Source organism: Eleutherodactylus coqui, chromosome 10 (genome assembly GCF_035609145.1).
Source record: "Eleutherodactylus coqui strain aEleCoq1 chromosome 10, aEleCoq1.hap1, whole genome shotgun sequence".
Lineage (NCBI taxonomy): Eukaryota > Metazoa > Chordata > Amphibia > Anura > Eleutherodactylidae > Eleutherodactylus > Eleutherodactylus coqui.
Genome location: NC_089846.1, coordinates 95166843 through 95190991, shown reverse-complemented (window position 1 = coordinate 95190991; position 24149 = coordinate 95166843). Strand labels below are relative to the sequence as shown.

The 24149-nt window shown below is 45.0% G+C and overlaps 1 protein-coding gene and 1 pseudogene across 1 annotated transcript; one reads left to right on the top strand and one right to left on the bottom strand.

Annotated features, from left to right (window-relative positions):
• SNRPD2 (small nuclear ribonucleoprotein D2 polypeptide) lies at window positions 1-2503 on the top strand. The gene is made up of 3 exons (XM_066581494.1): window positions 1-117; window positions 1902-2081; window positions 2175-2503. Coding segments are annotated over exons 1-3 (357 nt in total). The 5' UTR covers window positions 1-115; the 3' UTR covers window positions 2350-2503.
• Window positions 2504-10642: 8139 nt separating this feature from the next.
• LOC136581109 (adenosine receptor A1 pseudogene) lies at window positions 10643-12265 on the bottom strand (annotated as a pseudogene).
• Between the last annotated feature and the right edge of the window lie 11884 nt (window positions 12266-24149).

Here is a 24149-nt window from a genome sequence, read left to right as displayed (position 1 = left end):
TCGTCACCATAGCAACAGTGAACGGAAGTTCCTCCCCTGACCCCTGCGTCCCCCGGAAGCGGAAGTGAAGCGGCTGCTGGCAAAAATCCGCGAAACAACGTGAAGTGCAGGAAAAATGTGAGTGACCCGTATGATATATAGTGTACAGCATGTAATACAAATCCTCGTAACACCTCGGATAATGTTCATATATAGTACAACACGTGTGTAATATAATGTTTATTGGTCATAAATAATCCCTCATGTATATAGTGTGTAATATAATGTATAATATGAATCATATTACATCAGAATGTATAGTATTAGTCATAAATAAGCATATAAACAGTGTGTAATATAAATCACATATAATACCTCATAATGTATAACTCCTGTAATATGTAGACTGCATTATAATAGTGTTTAATATAAATCTTGTATGATACCGCATAACTTATAGTATACATAATGTATAATACTTTAGGTATTACCCCTCTTCTAATGTACAGGATGTAATGGAAATCATATATAGTAATATATTACACTCTGCAGTTGAAATTATATATCCCTGTATGGTAAATATAATTTATAATGCCCCATATCACATTGTGTGTGATAAATATCATGTCTCATACCACCTATAATGTATATCAGTTATACTGTATAGCATGTAATATATCATACCCCCATATAATGTATATGATGCATGATATATTACATATATGCATTACATGGGGGCACTATTACATGCTCTACAGCATAACTGATATGCATTATGTAGGGGTATCAGTTATACTGTGTAGAGCATGTAAAATATCATGTATAGTGACCCCATATAATGTATAGTGTAGAGCATGTAAAATATCATGTATAGTGACCCCATATAATGTATATAGTAGAGCATGTAATATATCATGTATAGTGCCCCCGTATAATGTATAGTGTAGAGCATGTAATATATCATGTATAGTGCCCCCGTATAATGTATAGTGTAGAGCATGTAATATATCATGTATAGTGACCCCGTATAATGTATAGTGTAGAGCATGTAATATATCATGTATAGTGACCCCGTATAATGTATAGTGTAGAGCATGTAATATATCATGTATAGTGCCGCCGTATAATGTATAGTGTAGAGCATGTAATATATCATGTATAGTGCCCCCGTATAGTGTAGAGCATGTAATATATCATGTACAGATAGTCCCCTACTTGCGAACAGGTTGCATTCCAGAAACCTCTTTGCAAGTACATTTGTTCGTATGGGATTGCGGGTGGATCCCACTCCATACAACATTTGGTGCCGGCTGTTTCTTACAGCGGACACCCGGCGGCAGCAGTTCCGACAAGCCGCGCCGCACGTCGGAACTGTTAACACTTAAATGCTGCTGTCAGAATAGACAGCGGTGTTTAAAGCGTTAACAGTTCTAGCGAGCGACACAGCTTGTCAGAACTGCTGCCGCCGGGTGTCCGCTGTAAGAAACAGCCGGCACCTGACGTTCAGGGGTCCCGTACGGCATTCCGCGCTAAGATCGCAGGATGCTATGGTTGATAGGCGCTCTGCATAGGCAGCCCTAGCGCCTTTCAGAAGGCTTCCGGCTGCCTAGCAACCGCACAGCGTCCCGCGATCTTACTGGACCTGTTTGGCACCCGTATATGCTGCTGCAGAACCATTCTTGGATGTATTACTGGACAGGCTTGATAGAAGCCTGTCCAGTCCTTACACAGTATGATGTAATGCCATAGCATTACATCATACTGTGCAGCACAAATTGTTTGTATCTTGCGAAGTTCGTAACTTGAACGTTTGCAAGTAGGGGACTATCTGTATAGTGCCCCCTCGTAATATATCACATATGATGTCTGCCATATACACCCTTACATGTGCTTTACTTACCCTCGCTTTCTTTTTGCCTCAGGAGTCTCCTTAATAAACCGAAGAGCGAGATGACCCCTGAGGAGCTGCAGAAGCGTGAGGAGGAGGAGTTTAACACGGGGCCCCTGTCAGTGCTCACGCAGTCTGTGAAAAACAACACGCAGGTTCTCATCAACTGCAGGAACAACAAGAAGCTGCTGGGGAGGGTAAAGGCCTTTGACAGGTGAGATCTTCTGCGTCCAGATAAGGATGGCAACCCTCTCCCCCCCCCCCCATAAAGCCTTCATCTTACCCTGTACCTCATTCTTCCCTGCAGACACTGTAATATGGTCCTGGAGAATGTCAAGGAGATGTGGACTGAGGTCCCCAAAAGCGGCAAAGGAAAAAAGAAATCTAAGCCGGTCAACAAGGACAGATACATCTCCAAGATGTTCCTGCGGGGAGACAGCGTCATAGTGGTGCTCAGGAACCCGCTGCTGGCCGGGAAGTGATGACGTCACCGCCTCTCCCTGGTTGCTGTAGTTTTACACGCGGTAGAAGACGGCTCGTAGTTCTTGGGGCTTTTACACTTTTTGTTTTGTGTTCCTCCGGAGCGCCCGTGTCTCGTGTTTTTCATTTGTTTTTGTAATAAACAGAATCTGCAGATGTGTGACGTCAAGTTGCTGTGTGTGAGGGGGCGCTGTTTGCAGGGTGGGCAGTGATGAGGGGGAGCAAAACCAGAGCTGTGGAGTGAGGGCGATAAGCGGGCAGCGGGGTTGTACACAGGGCAATGCTCAGGTGAGCTAGCATTTTAAAGAGGTTCGCCACTTTAAGGCTATGTTCACACAACGAAATTCTGATATGGAAACTCTCATTTTAATGGGTTTCCGCATCAAGAAATGACGTCACTTTTTGACACGGAAACACTCATTTGCGCGTCGGATTTTCACATGTGGATTTTCCCCATTGGCAAATTCCGCATGCAGATCTGTGCCAAAAATGCTTCAAAAAGACACAGGTGTTAGTGATGCAATTCATCGTGGAAAAATTCAGCGTGAACGTACCCTAAAGGCTTGTTTATACGCCCAGATTTGTGGTGCATTTTGTTTACGTGATGTGTTCTATCTTTTGTGCACTGCAAGAGCCCATTGAAATCAATGGGCTCTTGCAGGACTTGGATAAATGAGAGCGACATATACAGAAAACCTTTGCATATATGCACTAAATCAATGTTACTTTGTGAGTATTTATGTGCACGGCGTATTAGCGCACACCAATACGCAGAGCGGGTGAATTTATGCCAGCATAACCACATTTTCCCATGCAAATACACAGTGTATTTGCGTGGCAGAAATGCACTTACACCCATGTGAACCCGGGCTAAGTGCAAAATTTCACATATGGCCTCATGTGACATTTTTGAAAGCTCCTCACTCATTTAGGCTTTGTGTACACAATCTCTTCCAAGTTACGCCCCCCTGATTTAGAAGCACTTTGAAACTGCCGCTCTTGTCCAGAGCAGCATGGAGGGACAGGTGATCCCTGCCAGAAGTTCCTCTCCTGCATGTGCACACGTGTTGCTCTCTAGTCCCGGGGCACAAGCGCAATTACCGGTATTCCAAGTGGCGCCAGCCAAGTTGTATGAGCAGCTGCATCTGTCCCGGCATGGAAAGATGGCGCAGCTGGGAATACCAGTAACTGCGCTTGTGCCCTGGGAGGGCCGATGCTAGAGAGCAGTAGATGCGCGCCTGCATGGATGTATCCCGATTAGATGTTGTTCTGTGTTGCACAGCATGGTGGATGACAGTAGCGCAGCAGCCGTTTCAATGTGCTTTCAATTTGGGGGCGTAACTTTGAGGAGAGACCAAGTTTACAGAGGTCATATGAGTGAGTTGTTTGAAAACAAACATGCCACACCACAGGACATGTGGAATTTTGCACACTTAAATTGTCCAACCCCTTGAATGAATGCTCATCCACAATTATTGGGCTTTGTGAGGTACAGTAGACTTGTGATGAGAGTTGGTTCCAACCTACCAAGATGTGTGTGTGTGTGTGTGTGTGTGTGTGTGTACACGGCCAACAATGACCAGTTCCATCATCAGTAGGATCCGTCTCCTCGGTCAGAAGTCTCTTTCTATAAATGAAACCTAAAGGGGGGTCTCCGATGTCTCCAGTACTTGGTGCAGTGGGAGGAATGTTTTATATCTAGTAAAACGTCCGCTTCTCTGTTCCTCCATGCCCAGTCTTCATTTACATGGTTGCAGCAGTCGGGTGCCTGTATTGCTTACCGTCACTCTATTGTCTGTCCGCTAATAATGGAACTTAACCAGTGACTTCCCGTATACAGGGCTGTGACTATCTGCTCCATAGCCCATGTTAAAGGGAACCTGTCACCAGTTTAATGCTGCCTGAGCCACAGATCGTATGCACCCAGCCTTGTATGTGCAGAGCAGGCATATATGTTGTACACTGCAGCGTTTCAGTATAAACTTAGGGCCTATTTACTCGGTTGTATTTCTTACTGACTGAATTTGGAAAGCACACTGACTCATTGAATTAAATTGGTGTATTCAGATGTTCCTTTTTATTGTGCACTATTGTTGCATGTAAAAAAAATATGTCCTATTTTGGTCCATATTACCGTACCAAAACTGCATTGAAAATGGTGCGTTTTTCATGGATCAAAAGTGCATATGAGTATGTGAAAGGCCAGACTCACACGAACAGGTCGGACTCTGCATGCGGACTTCCGCAGCGAAAGACCTGTGATACATCGTTGAAAGATTGCAGATGTGATAGTTTTTCTGTGCGGATGGACGCCTATGCACAGTATATCGCCTGTGTGGGGAAAAAAATGCAGACAGGTAAAGAACACCAGAAAGTAGTACAGGCTTTTCTCTGTATTCTCATACCTAGTTCCGAAAGATTCCGCCGCTCACACGCAATGTTAATTGTGCATGGGTGACTCGCATCCATTGACTTTAATGGATGGCGTCCGTGCAGAATCCGTGCTAAAATAGAGCATGCTGCGATTTTTCTTCGGCTCACAGAATCCGCAATTTGTACCCGTGAGTGTGAACAAAAATACATGACTTTCAATGCCTGCTTTTTATCGCGGATCTTCCGCACAGACGGTGATCACGGAATCCGCAATTCAAATCTGTTTGTGAACCCAGCCAAAGAGTCCTTACTTTGAAAATCCACTAGATCAGAGTTGTACGTCCAAAATAGAGAAGCAGTGGCAGCATCAATGGTGTAGCAAAAAAATATAGAGTTTTATTGCTCCATACAGCTGGCAACGTTTCGACTTTAGCCTGACAGGCTTGACAAAGACTTCTAAAGTCGAAACATTGCCAGCTGTATGGAGCAATAAAACTATATTTTTTGCTACACCGTTGATGCTGCCACTGCTTCTCTATTTTGGACGTATTATACTGGGGACTAAGGATCCGTGGTCCCTTAAGTGGCTGCTGCATTACGCCTTTACCGTGGCCTCTGCACTTTTTTGTGCATACAGAGGTGTGCTGTGGGACTCTTTGTGTTACATTGATAGATCAGAGTTGTAGTCACAGGATTGGGGCAGCTCTCTTCCCGCCCCAATGGCCTAGACTGCAAGATCTATTCCTATAGACAACCAGGGTGATGGCTATAAATAGGTTATAAGGAGGCGCCTCGATGCTTTTAATAAGCCATGTTATATAAATTTTAACATGAAAAGATAGAAATGAGTATTAACTCACCTGGTGTCAAGCGAGGATACCTTTCAAAAGGCACCTCGCTGACACCGTAGGGTGATGGCTGTTACTTTAGGCAGTCCAGACGGGGAGAGGCTGGCGCAGTGCCATCTACATGACTTAGAGTGGATCTTCAAAATATGAAGTTTGTTCTGAAACGCTGTGACATTACATAATGGGACCAACAGGCCCACAATATACATACCCGCTCCCACTAGTTACTGCGCTCCTGGGCTTCTATGCTGCATGTTCTTCACTCATGGCCCTCCTTACACTGATCAGATCAGCTGATATCCTTTCCAGTGATGATTTCATTCAACTTTTGCATCACATTTATTCCACTAGAGTAACATTATTACATCATTGGTTCTCTCAAAGATTCACCCATTCCCTACAGAATGTACTATAGACCACGGCCTTGGATACAGGCTTTAGGGCTTATTTAGACGACCGTATATCGGCTCGGTTTTCACGCCGAGCCAATATATGGTGTCCTTGTCTGCAGGGGGGGAGGATGGAATAGCCAGGAGCAGGAACTGAGCTCCCGCCCCTTCCCCACCCTTCGCCACTATTTGCAATAGGAGGGGCGGAATGGAGGCGGAGCTAAGTGGTGAGACTTAGCTCCACCCCTGTGTCTCCCCCTCCTATTGCAAATAGTGGCAAGGGGCAGGAGCTCAGTTCCTGCTCCTGGCTCTTCCACCCCCCCCCCCCCTGCAGACAAGGACACCGTATATCGGCTCGGCGTGAAAACTGAGCCTATATACGGTCGTCTAAATAAGCCCTTATTCTGTATCGTGGATCCATTTATTTACCTGGTATGGTCAAATTGCAATTGGGTCATTCCATGCCAAATCATCACAAAAAGGCAATTTTTCAACCTGGCCATCACAGGTTTTTATAAAATTTAGTAGGATAGTAAAAGGCATAAAGCAACTTACAGATGTAACATTTTAGTCCTCAGTGATACGCAGTATTCACACATAAAGGTTGCAAACAGGACAAAAATGTAAAATTTATGCCTACCCGATCAGCAAAAAAAAAAAATCATAAATTTGCTTCTAATTATGGTAGAACTTTAATCTTAGACTTGTTTTGCAGCTAATGGAGCACACACTTCATAAATATTGTTTTATAATGTTTCATTATTCATTTCAAGGTCACATGATGTAAACTTTGATCTAAAAAAAGTGTACATTCAATTTTTAGGGAATAATATATGTAATACAGATGCAATCTCTCCTTGGTGTAAGTTTCAGTTTTCGATGGCATTAGAAACAGGAGTAAAAAAAAAAAATCCCCCGCCTCGCCCTCAGAAGAAGTTGTCGTTTTGCTGTAAAACACTGCATGCAGTACCATCTCAGGCAGATATGTAAATGATTACTATTATGGAGTGATTAGATGAATGGTTTTGCCACCTGAGGCCCTAAAAGTGGTTACCCTTTGGCTTATAAAAGGCTCTCGGAGGCTCCTTGTGTGTAGTGACCTCTTCTTTCACTTGTGTAGAGCTTGTTGGCCTCTAGACGCCTCTACGACGCAGAGAAGAGATTTCACCCTGTTACCAGAGTCTGAGAGAGGCACATTATTGGGATGTGAGAAGCTGGATGGTTGTATCCATGAACTGTCCCCCACCGGCCGTTCTGTACCGACTGTTAGGAGGTGTTGGGACCAGTGGATATGTGTGAGGGCACACAAGGCGACCGGGCTCAGGACGACCCCTACAGACCACCAGTAGAGAGGAGTGTCTGACCAGACTGTTAGGAGGTGTTGGGACCAGTGGATGTGTGAGGGCACACAAGGTGACCGGGCTCAGGACGACCCCTACAGACCACCAGTAGAGAGGAGTGTCTGACTAGACTGTTAGGAGGTGTTGGGACCAGTGAATGGGGGCACACAAGGTGACTGGGCTTGGGACCCCTGACAGACCACCAGTAGAGACGAGCGTCTGATCGCGCGACAAGCATGAGCAGCTCCAAGTCTTTCGTTGTCCACCATCCAGAGACGGGGCGCCATCGTTACATCCCTTCATCTCTCAGAACCATTTCCAGGTGCTTGGCTGAAGGATTTTTGGTCTCCCAGTACCCATTACATGAATTGCCTTTGACACCCACCGTTGGCTACATTTGCAGGGGTGTCGTGAACAACGAAATTGCACGCTATATAGTGGCACTGGGTTGTCTTAACCGACGAATCCAGGTTTAGTTTGGGCACTGACAATGACCCAGTTTCTGTCTGGAGACCTCAGGGTGAGCATCTCAATCCTGCTTTTGCTGTGGAGCGACACCCCCTGCTGGTGTGATGGTCTGGTGGGCATCAGATACGTTATTAACCCCAGCTCAGTGATATGTTCAGGACATCCTGCAGCCTCGTATTCCTCTCATGGCGGCTTCCAGGAAGCGTTTTCCAGGAGGATAATGCTCGGCCGCTCACACAAGGGGCTCGCAGGAATGTCCCCCAACATTGTCACACTTCCATGGCTGCCCACTCACTAGGTTTATCACCAATAGAACATGCGTGGGACCATCTGGGACGTCAACTTCGATAGCCAACGAGTTTGCACGATCTAGATGCTCAATTACAGCAAATATGGAGCAAAATACTGCAGGATACCATACGGAACCTATGTGCCTTCATGCCCACCCGAATCACATCTTGTATCGAAGCTAGAGGCAGCCCAACAGGGTACTGGAACTTTCATGCCCACCCATATCACATCTTGTATCCAAGCTAGAGGCGGTATAACGGTACTAGAGCCTCCATGTCTGCCTATATCATATCTTGTATCCAAGCTAGTAGCAGTACGATAGGGTACTAGTGCCTCCGTGCTCTCCTACCCCCTGTATCACATCACATCTTGTATCCAGGCTAGAGGCTATATAATATGGTACTAAAGCCTCCATGCCCACCAGTATCACATCTTGTATCCAAGCTAGAGGCAGTACAGCAGGGTACTAGAGCCTCCATGCCCGTCCGTATCACATCTTGCATCCAAGGTAGAAGTGGTACAACAGGATACTAGAGCCTCCATGCCCGTCCGTATTACACCTTGTATCCAAGCTAGAGGCGGTACAACAGGGTACTAGAGCCTCCCTATAAGGGGTCACTTCTCAACAATAAATTCTCATTTTGCTCTGATATTGTAATCACTTCCTTATATCAACGTTACAATCACAAAGGGTTTCATTCAATTCCAACAACTCCTTCGAGGTGCTTGATTTTTTTTTTGACAATGGGTATTTTAAAGAGGTTTTCCTACCATTTAAAATTCCTCTACAAGCCCTCTGTCTTTCCTGGCTGCTGCGTACCAAGACATGTGACTGCTGCAACCAATCTCTGGCTGTCGAAGGTCATTCAGGGCAATTATTCATGGACTTGGTGGAACTGTGAAGAGGCGAGTAGCTAATGCAAGCTTACACCATATTTATACTGAACAACTTATGATTCTGAGATACTTGTTTGGGTAAAATAAATAAGAATATGAATTTTGTATATGTGTGTCAAGAATAAATAATGATTATGAGAAGCTTCTACACAGAAGGCATATAGAAGCTAGACGAGTACCTGGACCTCAAACATTTATGCTTTAATACCTGGAACGGCTTCCATATGTCCTATCAGCAGCACAAGCAAGGGGTATTCCTGCCCCTGTGTACTAGTAGAACAGATGGAAATTTCAATGAAAAGTAATAAAAAAACTAATGTAAATTGCTTGCTCCACCCCCACCCCACCCCCATCCACTATATAGTCCACTACATACCTGCTCTGTGTAGATTTTAAAGTACCTAAATTAAAAGGGAGGGAATACCTGCTCTGTGTTTTTTTTTCTGTCTTGTGTCCTGGACAGATGGTTTGAACTCTTTTCTATTTTCATAGTCTCTTTCGTGCTCCCTGAAAACTTTTATCTGAGTGGCCTGGTTGAGAACGAGCGAGACTCAACAGCGCTCTAATCTTCTTAGTGCTCCCAGGTCGCGCTATAGGAGATTTCTGCTCCAGGTAGTTGGACCCAGATAAGATGGTGGTCCCCAGGTCTTTAAATCCAGAGGCCAGGCTCTGCATTGGATTCTGCATGTGGATATCTGCAGCAGAAAACCTGTGATATATAGCAGAAAGTAATTGTGAATGGTCGTGGAAGATCGTGGATGCAATAGTTTTTCTGTGCGGATATACGCATATGCACAGTGTATCATCCTCGTGGATCTCTCTCTTCATTTGAGGCCCCCCTTAAAGCCTCATGTCCACGGTTGTATCAGCAAAACGCTGCACTATTTGTAAATAGCAGGTCTGCCAGCAGAGACCGCGTATAACTACAAGGGTACTGCGCTTCGAAAAAATGTCCGTGGACATGAGCCCTAAGATTGATCGACATACTTCAAGTGGGCGAACCTACACACTGACTACTACAGGCACCCAAAGCAGAGAAGCCCTTCTGAGAAGAAGGCGATGACTTAACTTCTCAAAACTATATAGCATTATATTTCATTCTAGAATTAAGTAATTTAGACAAGTGCTCAGGTATTTCACTGAATATGACATATACTTATTTTTAGATTTTATTTACTCCTGTTACCAAAGCCATCCCAAAATGAAACTTACACCAATGAGAGACTGCATTTACCTGTATAACATACTTTATTCCCCAAAATTGAATGAACACTTTTTTAGCTATTTAAGATCAAAGTTTACATCATTCGACCTTGAAATGAAGGATGCAATATTTTATTATAAATTATTTTTAATGAAGTATGTGCTCTATTAGATTCAAAATGAGCCAAATATGAAAGTTCTATCATAATTAGAAGGAAAGTTCTGAATTTTTTTTGTTGACCTGTTAGGCATAAATTTCACCTTTTTTCTCATGTTTGCATCCCTGCTGTATGAATACCGCATATCACTGAGGGTTATACCCTTAATACTGTAAAATGTTACATCTGTAAGTCACTTTATGCCGTCTACAATCCTACTAAATTTCATGAAAATCAGAGACAGTTGGGAGCTGTGATGATTTGGCATGGAATGGTCCAATTTCTGCTGAGATCTTGCAACCAAACACCATGTGAATAGCCCCAAAGAGTTACTTTTTGTCACGCTGTACAGTACTCCCCTATATGGTTGAGTTCTATAGTTCTGTTCATCCTGAGTTGCTTAGTTCAAGAATAAAATGACAAAACTAAAGTGAAAACTGACACACGGGCAGCAGTTTCAGATAACATGAATGTCTTTCTACCTATCAACACAGACTTGTTTGCCATTTGGGATGTGTGGAAGGCTGCTGGGTATCCTCCATACAGAGATCCATCATGCAGATATGGAGGCTTCTGCTTCCCTAGGGTTATCTTTGGGTCTTCTCTGCCTCCTGTGTGGTGGCATATTTAGGTGCCAGGTAGAGGAACATCCCTGAAGTGACTTCCACCTCTTTGTTCATGGGTAACTTTGGCCAGACTGGATGCAGTGATACTTCCTACGGCGCCGGAGCCACAAGAGCAGGACAAGGTGGCCTCTATTGCCCGTCGGAATGTCCTCATTCGAAAAACATAAATGATGGGATTTAGGGCAGAATTGGCATGAGAGAGAATCACAGCGGAAATCACCAGGTCTGTGGGTACAACGCACCGAGGGCAGAAAAGTCGTACAACGTTAAGGATATGAATAGGGAACCAGCAAATAACGAAGCAGAAAACGACAAGGAACAGCGATGTGGCCATACGGAACTCCCTGACCACAACGCGTCGCCTCCTCCTCCGTCGGCTCACATCCACTGCCCATTCTGCGATCTGTCGGATCTGCCTCCGAATCTCCAGGAAGATGCGAGCGTAGAGCACAAGCATGGTAACCAGAGGTGGGATTACACAGCCAAAAAATATCAGGTAGACCATGTAAGACTCCGAGATGAGGCTACTGAAGAGACACTCGCTTTCAGGAGGGAATGGTTTACGCCAACCCATGAGTGGCATTAAGCCAGTGAGTGCCGCCAGCATCCAAGTACAGATTATCACCATTATGGAAGCTCGTGGTGTGACCACCGCTCGGTAACGGAAGGGGCACAAAATGGAGATGTAGCGCTCAACCGCTATTGCTAAAAGTCCAAAGATGGACGCCAAAGAAAATGTCATGAGGTTGCAGAGCATAAGTAAACAGGAGTATAAACTGCAGCGTGCTACGCCAATGTCTAGCATGATGGCACACGGGATTGCCACAGCTCCCACGAGAATGTCTGCAGTGGCCAGAGACAGCAGAAAGTTGTTGGTGACTGTGCGGAGCCTGCGGTCATTTATAATGGCCACACAGATTAGAGTGTTGCCCACTACAGAGATGACCGCCGTCAGCACTTCTGTCACCAAGTATGGGATGTTAGACACAGTGACCAGAGGGGCGGTGGCAGCGCTCCTGGGAACAGCAGATGAGAGGTTCATGGCAGTCAAGATGGAGGACAGCGAGTCATCCCTAGGAGGATGCGAGTTTATGATGATCTGTAAGATAAAATACAGGGTCAGTGCTATGCAGGAAGCTCCGAACTAGTCCACTCGCCAACTACTTGGTACAGAAGAAAATCACAACGACAGTTACAACACTGAGATCCCCATCTACAAATCCTCAAAGCACAGTGAAGATGTTAGTTACTTGGAGTGGCGACGGACTGAAGCTTCATGGCCGGCACTCTGCTCTCCAGTCCCCGTGTGCACATACCACATACATGCTTACTAAAACTGGTCCACAGATGTAATAATGATCTAACTACTTTTTAAACCGCTAAGGATTATCAGTGCAAAAACTACTGATTCCAACCGATCCATCGTCATTACACGGATCATCCTTACTTAAAAATGTGTTTCTGCCAGTAGTGATGGCCGATCCAATCTAAGTGTGTAGTTTACTATCACCTAAGACAGTGTTCCCCAACTCCAGTCCTCAGGGACCCCCAACAGGTCATGTTTTCAGGATTTCCTCAGTATTGATGTAATTATTGTCTGTGCTTCAGACATTGCCACAGGTGTTCTTACTATAGGATATCCTGAAAACATGACCTGTTGGGGGTCCCTGAGGACTGGAGTTGGGAAACACTGGGTTAAGAGAATAAATAGGGGCTGTAGATTTAAGCAATATTCTCCAACATACAAAATCTGAAATTTGTGGTTTCTTTCGATGAATGTCTGTAACGATCAGCAGATGGTGGCCGCATTTTTACATCTATGGCCAACTTAAAACATGCACCGTTGGTCATAAAACACTGCAACTCTCACCTGAAGCTCAGAGGAGCCGACTCAGGAATCTCACCATGAAAGAACGCAGGGAGGATTAAGCTGGTCAATTGGAGTATTCTTTATAGCCCGCAGACTGGGTGGACCTTTTGCGTCATGAGGTATTGAGCCCACAGAGCAACCCTGTTCTAAAGATTGAGATGAACTTGAGCAAGAATCCTCTGTGTACAGATCCAGGTCTATTCTAGAGAGTCGGAGATGAGATTGTCAGGACCCTCTGTCTGCAGATCAAGATCTAGTCCAGAAATTGGGAGATGAGATTGTCAGGATCCTGTCTACAGATCCAGGGGTTTTCCAGAAATTGGAAGATGTGACTTTCAGGACCCTCTGTCTGCAGATCCAGGTCTACTCCAGAGATTAGGAGATGGGATTGTCAAAATCCTCTGTAGATCCAAGTGTGTTCTAGAGATTGGTAGATGAGATTGTCAGGACCATCTGTCTGCAGATGCAGGTGTATTTTAGAGATTGGGAGATTCTTGTCTGTAGATCCAAGTGTATTGTATGGCTCAGCAGATGAGATTGAGTGACTGCAGGGCTTTGCTATCACCTTCTGTGTCCTGATGTGTCAGCTTCCAGTATCAGGGAGCAGCTGCCTCACCTGTCAGCCGATCATGTAAATTGACACGCCTACATCTTCCCTGATAATGATGGCCTACAATCCCATGATTTATAACCAGCTCTTGTCCTGTCACTTATCACAGATTACAGCTTGAAGAACCGCAGCATTAGGGTGACTACCCACTACAGTTTTTTTTCACTGCGAAATTCGCAGCGTTTTTTTTTCTGCATTACAAGTCCCATAGACCCCTGCAGAAAAAAAAGCTGCGGATTTCGCAGTGAAAAAAAGGAATTTTATACAAAAAAAGTGTCTTTAACAAAATTACAATTGTCATGGGTTTTTGGTGGTGTAGCGGTGTGTCTAACACTGAAGTACGCTTCTTACAAAGGGCAGCCCTAAAGCTCACAAGTGTACAGTGTAGTTATCATCTCGCGCAACGTGTAGAAGCAGCAAACCTGCACCATCACTTCATACACGCCAGCGGTGTACCGGGATGATACATGTGATGTAATAGTGCGTCCATAAAGCTCCACTAGCAGCGTAGTCATAGAATCATAGAATGGTAGAGTTGGAAGGGACCTCCAGGGTCATCGGGTCCAACCCCCTGCTCAGTGCAGCATCACTAAATCATCCCAGACAGATATCTGTCCAGCCTTTGTTTGAACACTTCCATTGAAGGAGAACTCACCACCTCCTGTGGTAACCTGTTCCACTTACTGATCACCCTCACCGTCAGAAAGTTTTTTCTAATAACTAATTTGTGTCTCCTTCCATTCAGTCTCATCCCATTGCTTCTAGTCTTTCCTTATGCAAATGAGAATAGGGCTGATCCCTCTGCACTGTGACAGCCCTTCAGATATTTGTAGACGGCTATTAAGTCTCCTCTCAGCCTTCTTTTTTGCAAGCTAAACATTCCCAGATCCTTTAACTGTTCTTCATAGGACATGATTTGCAAACTGCTTACCATCTTGGTAACTCTTCTCTGAACTTGCTCCAGTTTTTCTATGTCTTTTTTAAAGTGGGGTGCCCAGAACTGGACACAGTATTCCAGATGAGGTCTGACTAAGGAAGAGGGGGATAATGACCTCACGTGATCTAGACACTATACTTCTCTTAATACATCCCAGAATTGTGTTTGCCTTTTTGGCTGCTGCATCACAGTTTGATAGTCAGACAGACCCTGTCCCAAGCTTGCTTTCAGGGTGTCCATGCTATAGTGTTCTCCGTCTCTTATCGCCCTCACTGCCATCAGTAATGTTCTAATCAAGCCAAGCGTGAGCTGAGGAGAACAAACAAGCAGCAGATGAGAGGTGGCGTGATCCAGAAGTGGCCAAGGAGACTGACCGCACGTTTCCTGCTTATTTATGGGGAACGTGAATGGAATCAAGGCACGATACACAATGGTGCACAATCTGCACATTGACAGAACATGACGTAGCCGCTTATAGGGTCCCCCACATGCAGGTGGATTATGGAACTCGGTAAACAACAATAAGCTTTGCAGCTGAATCAGTGATACCGGTCTCGATGTGTAAAGGGGATCTTTCGTTCTAAGAAAAAACATTTTAACGGCTGGGCCTGAGTTGGAATATGAAAGAAATACTCACCCGTCTTTGGCCCCTCGGGACACAGCTGAGCATCTCCCACTGCCTTGTCCCCAACCGCAGTGTGAACAGCTCCTGGATGTCAGATGACGGCTGCGACCAATCAGAGGCTGCAGCGTTACCGTCCCAAGCGTCTGCCATCATGGAGTTCGGACAGTGACACTGCGGCCTTTGATTGGCCAGTGCAGTTACCTGAGTTTTGGCAGCTATCCAGACCGAGTGTGGGGACAGGGCAGCAGGAGCCCAGAGGGACCAAAGACAGGTGAGTATGCTTTCTTACTTTATTTTAACTCATGCCTAGCTAATTAGTTAATTTTTCACTTGCAACTACACAACCCCTTTAACACAAGTACAGCCCAGTGTATGTTATCAAGCTTCTCAGATATGAAGTCACTTAGTAAAGTTACAGGGCATTTTAGTTGCACAACGTCTCAATCAGGATAGCTCATCAATATCAGATCAGATCGCCGCTTGGGAGCCCTGCCAATCAGCTGTCTGAAGTGGCTGCGGCACTCGAGTGAGAACAGCTGCACTTCATTGTATAACAGGAACAGTGCCGTACATTTCATAGCAGCAATGCCTGGTACTGACTGGGACTGAGCTATTCTCAGGCCATGACTCAAGAACGTGACGTCACAGTACTGAGAAGAGCCTGCTGTGCTCACCCAAGCATTAAGGCCCCTTAAATCAGCTGATTGGGGGTCCCCGAGTGATGGAAACCCACCAATCTGATATTGATAATCTATCCTGAGAATAGTTCATCAATACTCTAGTCCCAGAAACACTCTAACCCCTTAACGACCAGCCCATAGTGTTTTTACGTCCTCCCGAAGTGGGCCTTATTCTCTGAGGACGTAAAAACATGTGTCCTGCAGAGAATAAAGCCCCTCGGGCTGTGGACGTGACAGCTCCATGCTGTCGGTGCCCGCAGGTAGCCGACAGCATGGAGCTGTCATCCCGGGCTGCTGTGACCCCCCCCCCCCCGGCATTGCGATCGGCGCTATCCAATGGATAGCGCCGATCGCAAAAAAGTAAATAAAACTGCAAAAAAAGTTACAGATTCAGCTGCCCTGATGGATCGGATCCATCAGTGCAGCTGAAATTACTCACCCGGGTCCGGCACGCTGCTCCCCGCTCTCCCGCTGCTCCAGGCCCCGAAGCCGGTCTTCTGCGCATGCGCGCCAGGTGGCATTATGTCAGCCGCATGCGCAGAAGGCCCGGCGGCACGGGAGATTTAAAATCTCCTGACTCCCAGCTCCTGTAGGTAGCCGGGAGGCAGGAGATGTCAGCGGGGACCGCGGTGAGCGGTCCCCGGTACCGCGATCACGACGATCGCGGAAAAGTGCTAAAAAGTTTTTAAAAAAGTAAAGTTTCACCTCCCCTCATGGATCGGATCCATGAGGGGAGGTGAAAATACTCACCTCAGGTCCGCCGATGTCCCCGGTGTTCCGGGACCTGAAGTCCCCCTCTGCGCATGCGCGCCCGATGATTGACATCGGGCGCGTGCACAGAGGGGCTCGAGCCCCGGGAAATTCAAAATCCCTCTGCTCCTGGCTGCCATGTGTAGCCTGGAGCAGAGGGATGTCACCCAGCATGTGATCACTGTTATCCAATGGATGACAGTGATCATATAAAGTAAAAAAAAATGTAAAAAAGTAAAAAAAAGTTTTAAAAAGTTTTAAAAAGTTAAAAAAAAGTTAAAAAAGCGTACGTCTCATCTCCCCTCACGGATCATATCCGTGAGGGAGGATGAAAGTACGTACATAACGCCCCCGGATTTATCCGCGGACCTTACCCCAGCTTCTGCGCACGCGCCCGTCGCCAAAATGGCGGACGCATGCGCAAAAGCTGTGGATTGCCAGGATAATTTAAATTCTCCCTGCTCCTGGCTACAAAACGTAGCCAAGAGCCTGGAGATTTCACGGAGGGCCGCGGTGAGCGGTTCCTGGTCACGTGTTCGCCGTTATCCAATAATGGCGATCACGTAAAAGTAAAAAAAAAAATGTGAAGTTTCATCTCCCCTTACCAATGCGATCGGTGAGATGAGATGAAACTTTTTACCAGAGGCCTGCGTATTTGAACCCCAACACAATCCTCCTTCGTAAACCTTCCCGAATTCTGCACATGCGACCGCCGGCAAAAAGCCGGACACATGCGCAGGAGTCGGGGAGCTCAGGAAATTTAAAATCTCCTTGCTCCCAGCGACCAACGGTCGCCGAGAGCCTGGCACAGTGACGGGTTGCCTCATTGAACGGTCCCCGGTCACGTGAAAAAAGGTAGCGATCTATCTTTGGCCGGTCTCACATGACCGGATAGGAATTACGGATTCCGCATGCGTCTGATCCGCACTAATATGCAGATCAATCGCATTGGATTACACAATTCCGCTCACATTAGCGGGTTGGAATTGTATAATCCACTCACAGAAAAGAGAACGCAGCAGGTTCTATTTTACCACGGATATCCGCAATATAGAGCCCATTGTGCTCCGTGGTCGCGGATATACCCGCAGCCCATACGCAACTACCTTGTATACGGGCTGCGGGTACCCGCGTCATCGCTAAGCAACGGTGCGGGAAATGCAAAAAAAAAAAGTACTGTGCATGACCGCCTGTGTGAGTACGCAGTTATGCGCAGTACATTACGTGGCCGTGCGCAGGGTCACAGCCGGACTCACAGCTGGGATCCGCTGCAGGCCTCCGCAAGCGGATTCCGCCTAAGGCTGCATGAGCCCGGCGTTATTCAGACCGCTACCTGTAATACGCAATTTACAAGAAGCCCCGGGAACGTTCGCCTTCATGCAGTTCCAGGAGCAGCTTGTTGAGCGCCTTCTGTGTGAGACTGCCGCACCTCCGCAAGCTTACGGAGACTCACGGAACGCCACTTTTTACACCCCATACCCTCCACTGAGGTCAAGAAATGACCCCCAAAAAGCATGAGAGGAGGGGGGATACCGGTTTTATTGCCCCATGTGTCCATCCCGACCAGCCTCCATAGTTACCCCTGTCTTCGGAAATACCACACAGTTCACATTATTACTTTTATCTAAGATTTGCGAACGCCGAAAAGGGCGCGGAGTGTGTGTGGGGGATTTTTAGGGAGTCAATTTTTATTCTGTACAATTAAGCAATGGGGCCTGGGATTTATTCAGTTGTGCCCTGAAATCCAACGGGTGTTCCCTCCTTTATAGGCCTTGCCATGGGTCCTGTAAGTAGATGAGGGCCACAATGGGTATGTTTCTGAACTCGGGACAAATTGGGGTATCCATTTGGGGGTGAACGTCTTCATTCCTATGTGCACTGTACAAAAAAACTGTTTTTAAATTTAAAAAATTGCCAAAAAAATTGAAAATCGTTACTTTTTCCTTCTGTTTGCTTAGATTCATTCAAATACTGTGGGGTCAAAATAACGCAGTACACCCCTAGATGAATTTGTTAAGGGGTCTAGTTTTCAAAATGGGGTCATTTGAGGGGGTTCTTTATAGTTTTGGCCGCTCAATGGCTCTACAAGTGGGCAATGGAGCCTGGAATTTATTCAGTTGTACCCTGAAATCCAACGGGTATTCCTTTCATTGTAGGCCTAGCCATGTGTCCTGTAAGTCTATTAGGGCCACAATGGGTATGTCTCTGAACACGGGACAAACAGGGGTATCCATTTTGGGGTGAAAGTCTTCATTTATATGTGTGCTGTACAAAAAAAACTGTTTTTAAATTGACGCAATAGCCCAAAAAATGAAAATCGTAATTTTTTCCTAATGCTTTGCTTAGATCTATTCAAAAATTGTAGGGTTAAAATACACAGTACACCCCTAGATAAATTCATTAAGGGGTCTAGTTTTCAAAATGGGGTCATTTGTGGGGGTTCTCTATGGTTTTGGCCGCTGAAGAACTCTACAAGCGGGCAATGGCGCCTAAAAGGACTTCAAGCAAAATTTATGTTCTGAAAGCCACCGATTACTCCTTTCATTTTGGGCCCCGTTGTGCATGCGGACATAATATTAGGGCCACAATGGGTATGTTTCTGAAAACAGTACAAACAGGGGTATCCATTTTGGGGTGCAAGTCTTCCTTCATATGTGTGCTGTACAAAAAAAGGCTGTTTTTAAAATGACAGAATTGACAAAAAAACAAAAATCCTAATTTTTTCCTTTTGCTTTGCTTGAATTTATTCAAAAACTGTGGGGTCAAAATACACAGTACACCCCTAGATAAATTCGTTAAGGAGTATAGTTTTCAAAATGGGGTCATTTGTGGGGGTTCAATATGGTTTGGGGCGTTCAAGAACTCTACAAGTGGGCAATGGGGCTTAAAAGGACTTCAAGCAAAATTTTTGTTCCTAAAGCCACTGACTACTCCTTTCATTTTGGGCCCTGTTGTGCATCCAGACATAAGATTAGGGCCACAATGGGTATGTCTCTGAACACGGGAGAAACGGGGGTATCCATTTTGGGGTGCAAGTCTTCATTCATATGTGTGCTGTACAAAAAAAGCTGTTTTTAAAATGACAGAATTGCCGAAAAAAACGAAAATCACAATTTTTTCCTTTTGCTTGCCTTGAATTCATTCAAAAACTGTGGGGTCAAAATATGCAGTACACCCCTAGATAAATTCCTTAAGGGGTCTATTTTTCAAAATGGGGTCATTTGTGGGGGTTTTCTATGGTTTTAGGCGCTCAAGAACTCTACATGTGTGCTATGGGACCTAAAAGGACTTCAAGCAAAATTTCTGTTTTGAAAGACACCGACTACTCCTTTCATTTTGGGCCCCGTTGTGGACTCAGACATAACATTAGGGCCACAATGGGTATATTTCTGAACACGGGAGAAATAGGGGTATTCATTTTGGGGTGTAAATCCTCATTTTCATGTAACCTATAGGAAAAAAATATGTCTTTAAAATGACAGATTTGCAAAAATATGAAATTTTACTTTTTCTCCTCTAAATTGAATTAATTCCTGAAAAAAAACTGTGGGGTCAAAATACTCATGACACCCCTCAGTGAATACACTAAGGGGTGTAGTTTTTAAAATGGGGTCATTTGTGGGGGTATCTATTATTCTGACACTCATGAGCCTTTCCAATCTTGGCTTGGTGTAGGAAAACAAAGTGTTCCTCAAAATGCTAAAAAGTAATGTTAAATTTGTACGTCTCCTAAATGGTTAAAAAAAACGAAAGTTTTTCCAATGTGCACCCAAAATAAAGTAAACGGGTGGAAATATATATCTTAGCAAAAATTTCTATATTATGTTTGCACATATTTAAGATATTGCAGTTGGAAATGTGAAAAAATGACGATTTTTTCAAAATTTTCCCAATTTTTGCGCTTTTAATAAATAAACACAAATTCTATCGGTCCAATTTTTCCGCCTAAATGAAGTACAACATGCGGCGAAAAAACAATGTCAGAATCGCTTGGATATGCAAAACCTTTCTGGTGTTTTTCCATGTTAAAGTGACACATGTCAGATTTGCAAAATTTGGCCTGGTCATTAAGGCGCAAACAGGCTTGGTCACTAAGGGGTTAACACTCACAGTCCTTGTGGTGGAGTGGTCTCTATCGTCTAGCAACAATGTGGTACCAGGCATCCACTCTTCTTGCAGGAGGCTTCAAGGAATTCTCTCAGCTCACATGATTGCCAACCTCTCTACATAGGCAACCAGGGTTCTTACGAGGCATTAGGCCCAACCAGACATGGTTATGCTCCTCACCACTGTTGGCTACTGTAAGAGTAACCTAGCAGTTGTTTCTACACATTATTCCGCAGGGTTAATAAAAACCACTTGACTTCTGGTCATTATCCCCCAAGGTAAATATAGTTCACTGAAAGTGGTCAAAGGCAGAACAGGCTGCTAGATCCAGTTGTGGAGGGGATGTGAAATGCACTAATATATGTAAATGTCATAGAAGACCTTGCTTGTGATTTGAAATAAAACGCTGGAGATAAATGCTGCACTTATATTACTTATGATAGTTGGATGACTATTATCACTACTTTGCGTTTTTCTGAATAAGCTATTCAATAATAAAATGCTCCAGAAGGGCTTGGAAACATCACTTAGTGTTTCTCACTGTGTTCTTCTCTGATGCATCGCTTATACAATCAGGCGTACCTGATTGATAAGGCTACAATACCCTTTGAGTATCTAAATTAAGTGATTACTCCAACACTACACAACAGTGACTTGGATACAACACACCGCCTTTTATACCTCACTTAACAACACCCTGCGGGGCACAACATGTCCTCTCATTTGTCCACAGATGTAGAACTTCTGCTTAGCACGGTGACTTGGTGCTGCACATCTTCCAATGGTCACGAGCTCTGGGTTCAAAAGTAGGGATAAAAGTAGACAACTCCCTGACTGATATATCTACATAGGGACAATTCATCATGTGCTCGGATGTTAAAGAGCTGGCTTGGGGCTTCTGACTGGAGTACACAGTGAGAGCTTTGTGTGACAGGAGCAGGCTGTGCTGGGTAAATACAGCAATGCTCCCATCCCTCAGTCAGATAAATATTTGTGTGGCCGCCATTGTCGTCACTGTACATTGTCAGTCAGGGTGATCAGCTGCGCTGGTTTCCATGTGCAGTGTGCCCAGACTGTGCCAGCAGCTGGCAGCTCTCCCACCCTTGCTAAGCTCTCAGTGCTGCTTGTTTGTGCGATTAGAACAGATGCAGACAATGAAGGGTCAATGATGAACTATAAGAGAAAATGAACGGAGATGAGTAACACCAGTTGCCAACTTCTAGTGGCGTCGGTACTGCAGAGACCAAAGTCTAACAGCTGGCATAAGTGATGGCCTTCATGTTGTCCTAGCATGCTCCTCACTGCCATGTACTCAGGTCATGTTCACACGCTCAGGATTCTGCAGCTGATAGAAGTCATGGAGGTACTTTATAATCTCCGTGTGAAATAATGAATACGCTTCGGATTTTAAGACCCACAGCATGCTCGTTATTTGGTCGCATTCACAGAAGAACTACGGACTCTTGAGGCAATTGGTCGAAAGTGTTGGCTGGGTTGATCTCTGGCGGCTACATCACCCCGAATCTTTAGAATTCACTTGTCACTCCCCAGGACATAATGCTTTGGCGAGAATTGATTATATATTCAGCTCTACAGAACTGTCGATCTTTCTCTCTAATATAAAACACTGTCCGCAAGGCATATCTGACCACAGCCCTATACTATTAACCTTAAAATTCCCTCAGCATAAGATGCCTGTATGGAAATTGCACCCATTTTGGCTCAAGCTTATGGGGTCAGATGACCAAACTCCGTTCCATATATCCCTATTCTTAGACGCTCATAACGGCAATACCTACCCTGCCCTGAAATGGGATACTCTCAAGGCTTACATTAGAAGATTCCTTAAATCCGCCATCTCGCATATCAAAAAGTCAACATCCCAGACCAAAAAGAACTAGAAACCCAGACTATGGAGGCCGAAAAACTATACATATCTAATCCCACAGACACTAATAAAATAGCCTGGCTCAGCCTCTCCCGTCTTTATAAACACCAAATTCACGCTAAGGCCAAACGCAAATTATTCTTCACCAAGCAATATTATTTTGAATTGGGAAATCAATCCAGCCACCTACTCGCCAATTTGATAAGACGGGAAAATCATGCCAATACAGTCCTTGAGATTAAAAACCAATGCGAGGCGGAGCTGACCGACGCTCCAGCTATTACAAACTGCTTCAAAAAATTCTATACCAAGCTATACAGCTCTTCCTCCCAAAATACCGTGGCAGATACCCTAAATTATCTGAATGACTGACTTTCCCAACCCTCTCCGCAGAGCAGGTTGAGCTCCTGGAAGCTCCAATCACTCTGGAGGAGATCCGACAAACAATCCAAGACATGGCTCTCAACAAATCTCCTGGCCCAGATGGCCTCCCAATAGAGACATATCGTAAATATAGCGAGCAACTAGTTCCACAACTACTAGAGACACTGCGCCAGGCCCAAATAGATAAAACACTCCCACCCTCATTCTACAAAGCCTCCATAGTAGTAATATTGAAACCTGGGAAAAACCCTATAGACTGTGACTCATACCGCCCCATTTCACTGGTAAACGCAGACTATAAGATTTTAACTAAAATTCTGGCCACCAGACTAAATCAGGTAATCTTATCCATCATACACCCCGACCAGACAGGTTTCATGCCAGCAAAATCCACAACAATAAACATTCACAGAGTCCAAGCAGCCATTCAATTGGGAAAACAATACAACATGCCCTGGGCCCTGGTCTCGCTAGACATGACAAAAGCTTTTGACTCTTTATAGTGGGTCTTTTTGGAAACCTGTCTGGTTCGTTTCGGATTCGGTCCTTAATTCCGGCAATGGGTTAAAACTATATACAAATCCCCGAGCGCAAATGTGATTGTAAATGGCGTCCCATCAGCGGAGTTCCAACTAGCAAGAGGCACCCGACAGGGATGCCCCTTATCCCCGGCCCTATTCGCCATAGCCATTGAGGCATTGGCAATCCGCCTGAGGAGCACCCCCAATGTAACCGGTATCAGATGGGCAGACCTTGAGAGTAAAGTAGGATTATACGCGGATGACACAATTCTCTTCTTATCAGACCCAATAAACTCCTTCTCCCAAGCTATGATCCACATAGACAGATTCTCTCATTTTTCGGGACTACAAGTTAATTGGTCCAAATCTACAATCCTATACACAGACCTTAATCCAAAAAATGACCCCTGTGTCAATAGATATAGACTAAAAGCAGTTTCAACATTTAAATACCTGGGGATGTTTATGTCCTGTGACCATGACAAAGCGATAGCGGATAATATCAGCCCACTACTGGAGGATATAAAACATAAGCTGAAGAGGTGGTCTAAACTGCTGATCTCCGTGGCCGAGCGGATAAATCTTGTCAAAATGGTCATCCAACCGAAATGTTTATACATATTACAACACATGCCAGTAAGTGTGCCCAAGCGCTTTTTTCAGTCCCTAAATTCCCTTATTATTTCATTCATATGGAATTCCTCCCACTCCAAATTAAGCTTATCAATACTACAAAGACCTAAAGAGCAAGCCAGAATGGCCCTCCCGGACCTCCGGCTTTATTACTTAGCAGGGCAACTGAGAAATATTCGAGCCTGGGTCCTAGACAAAGAGATG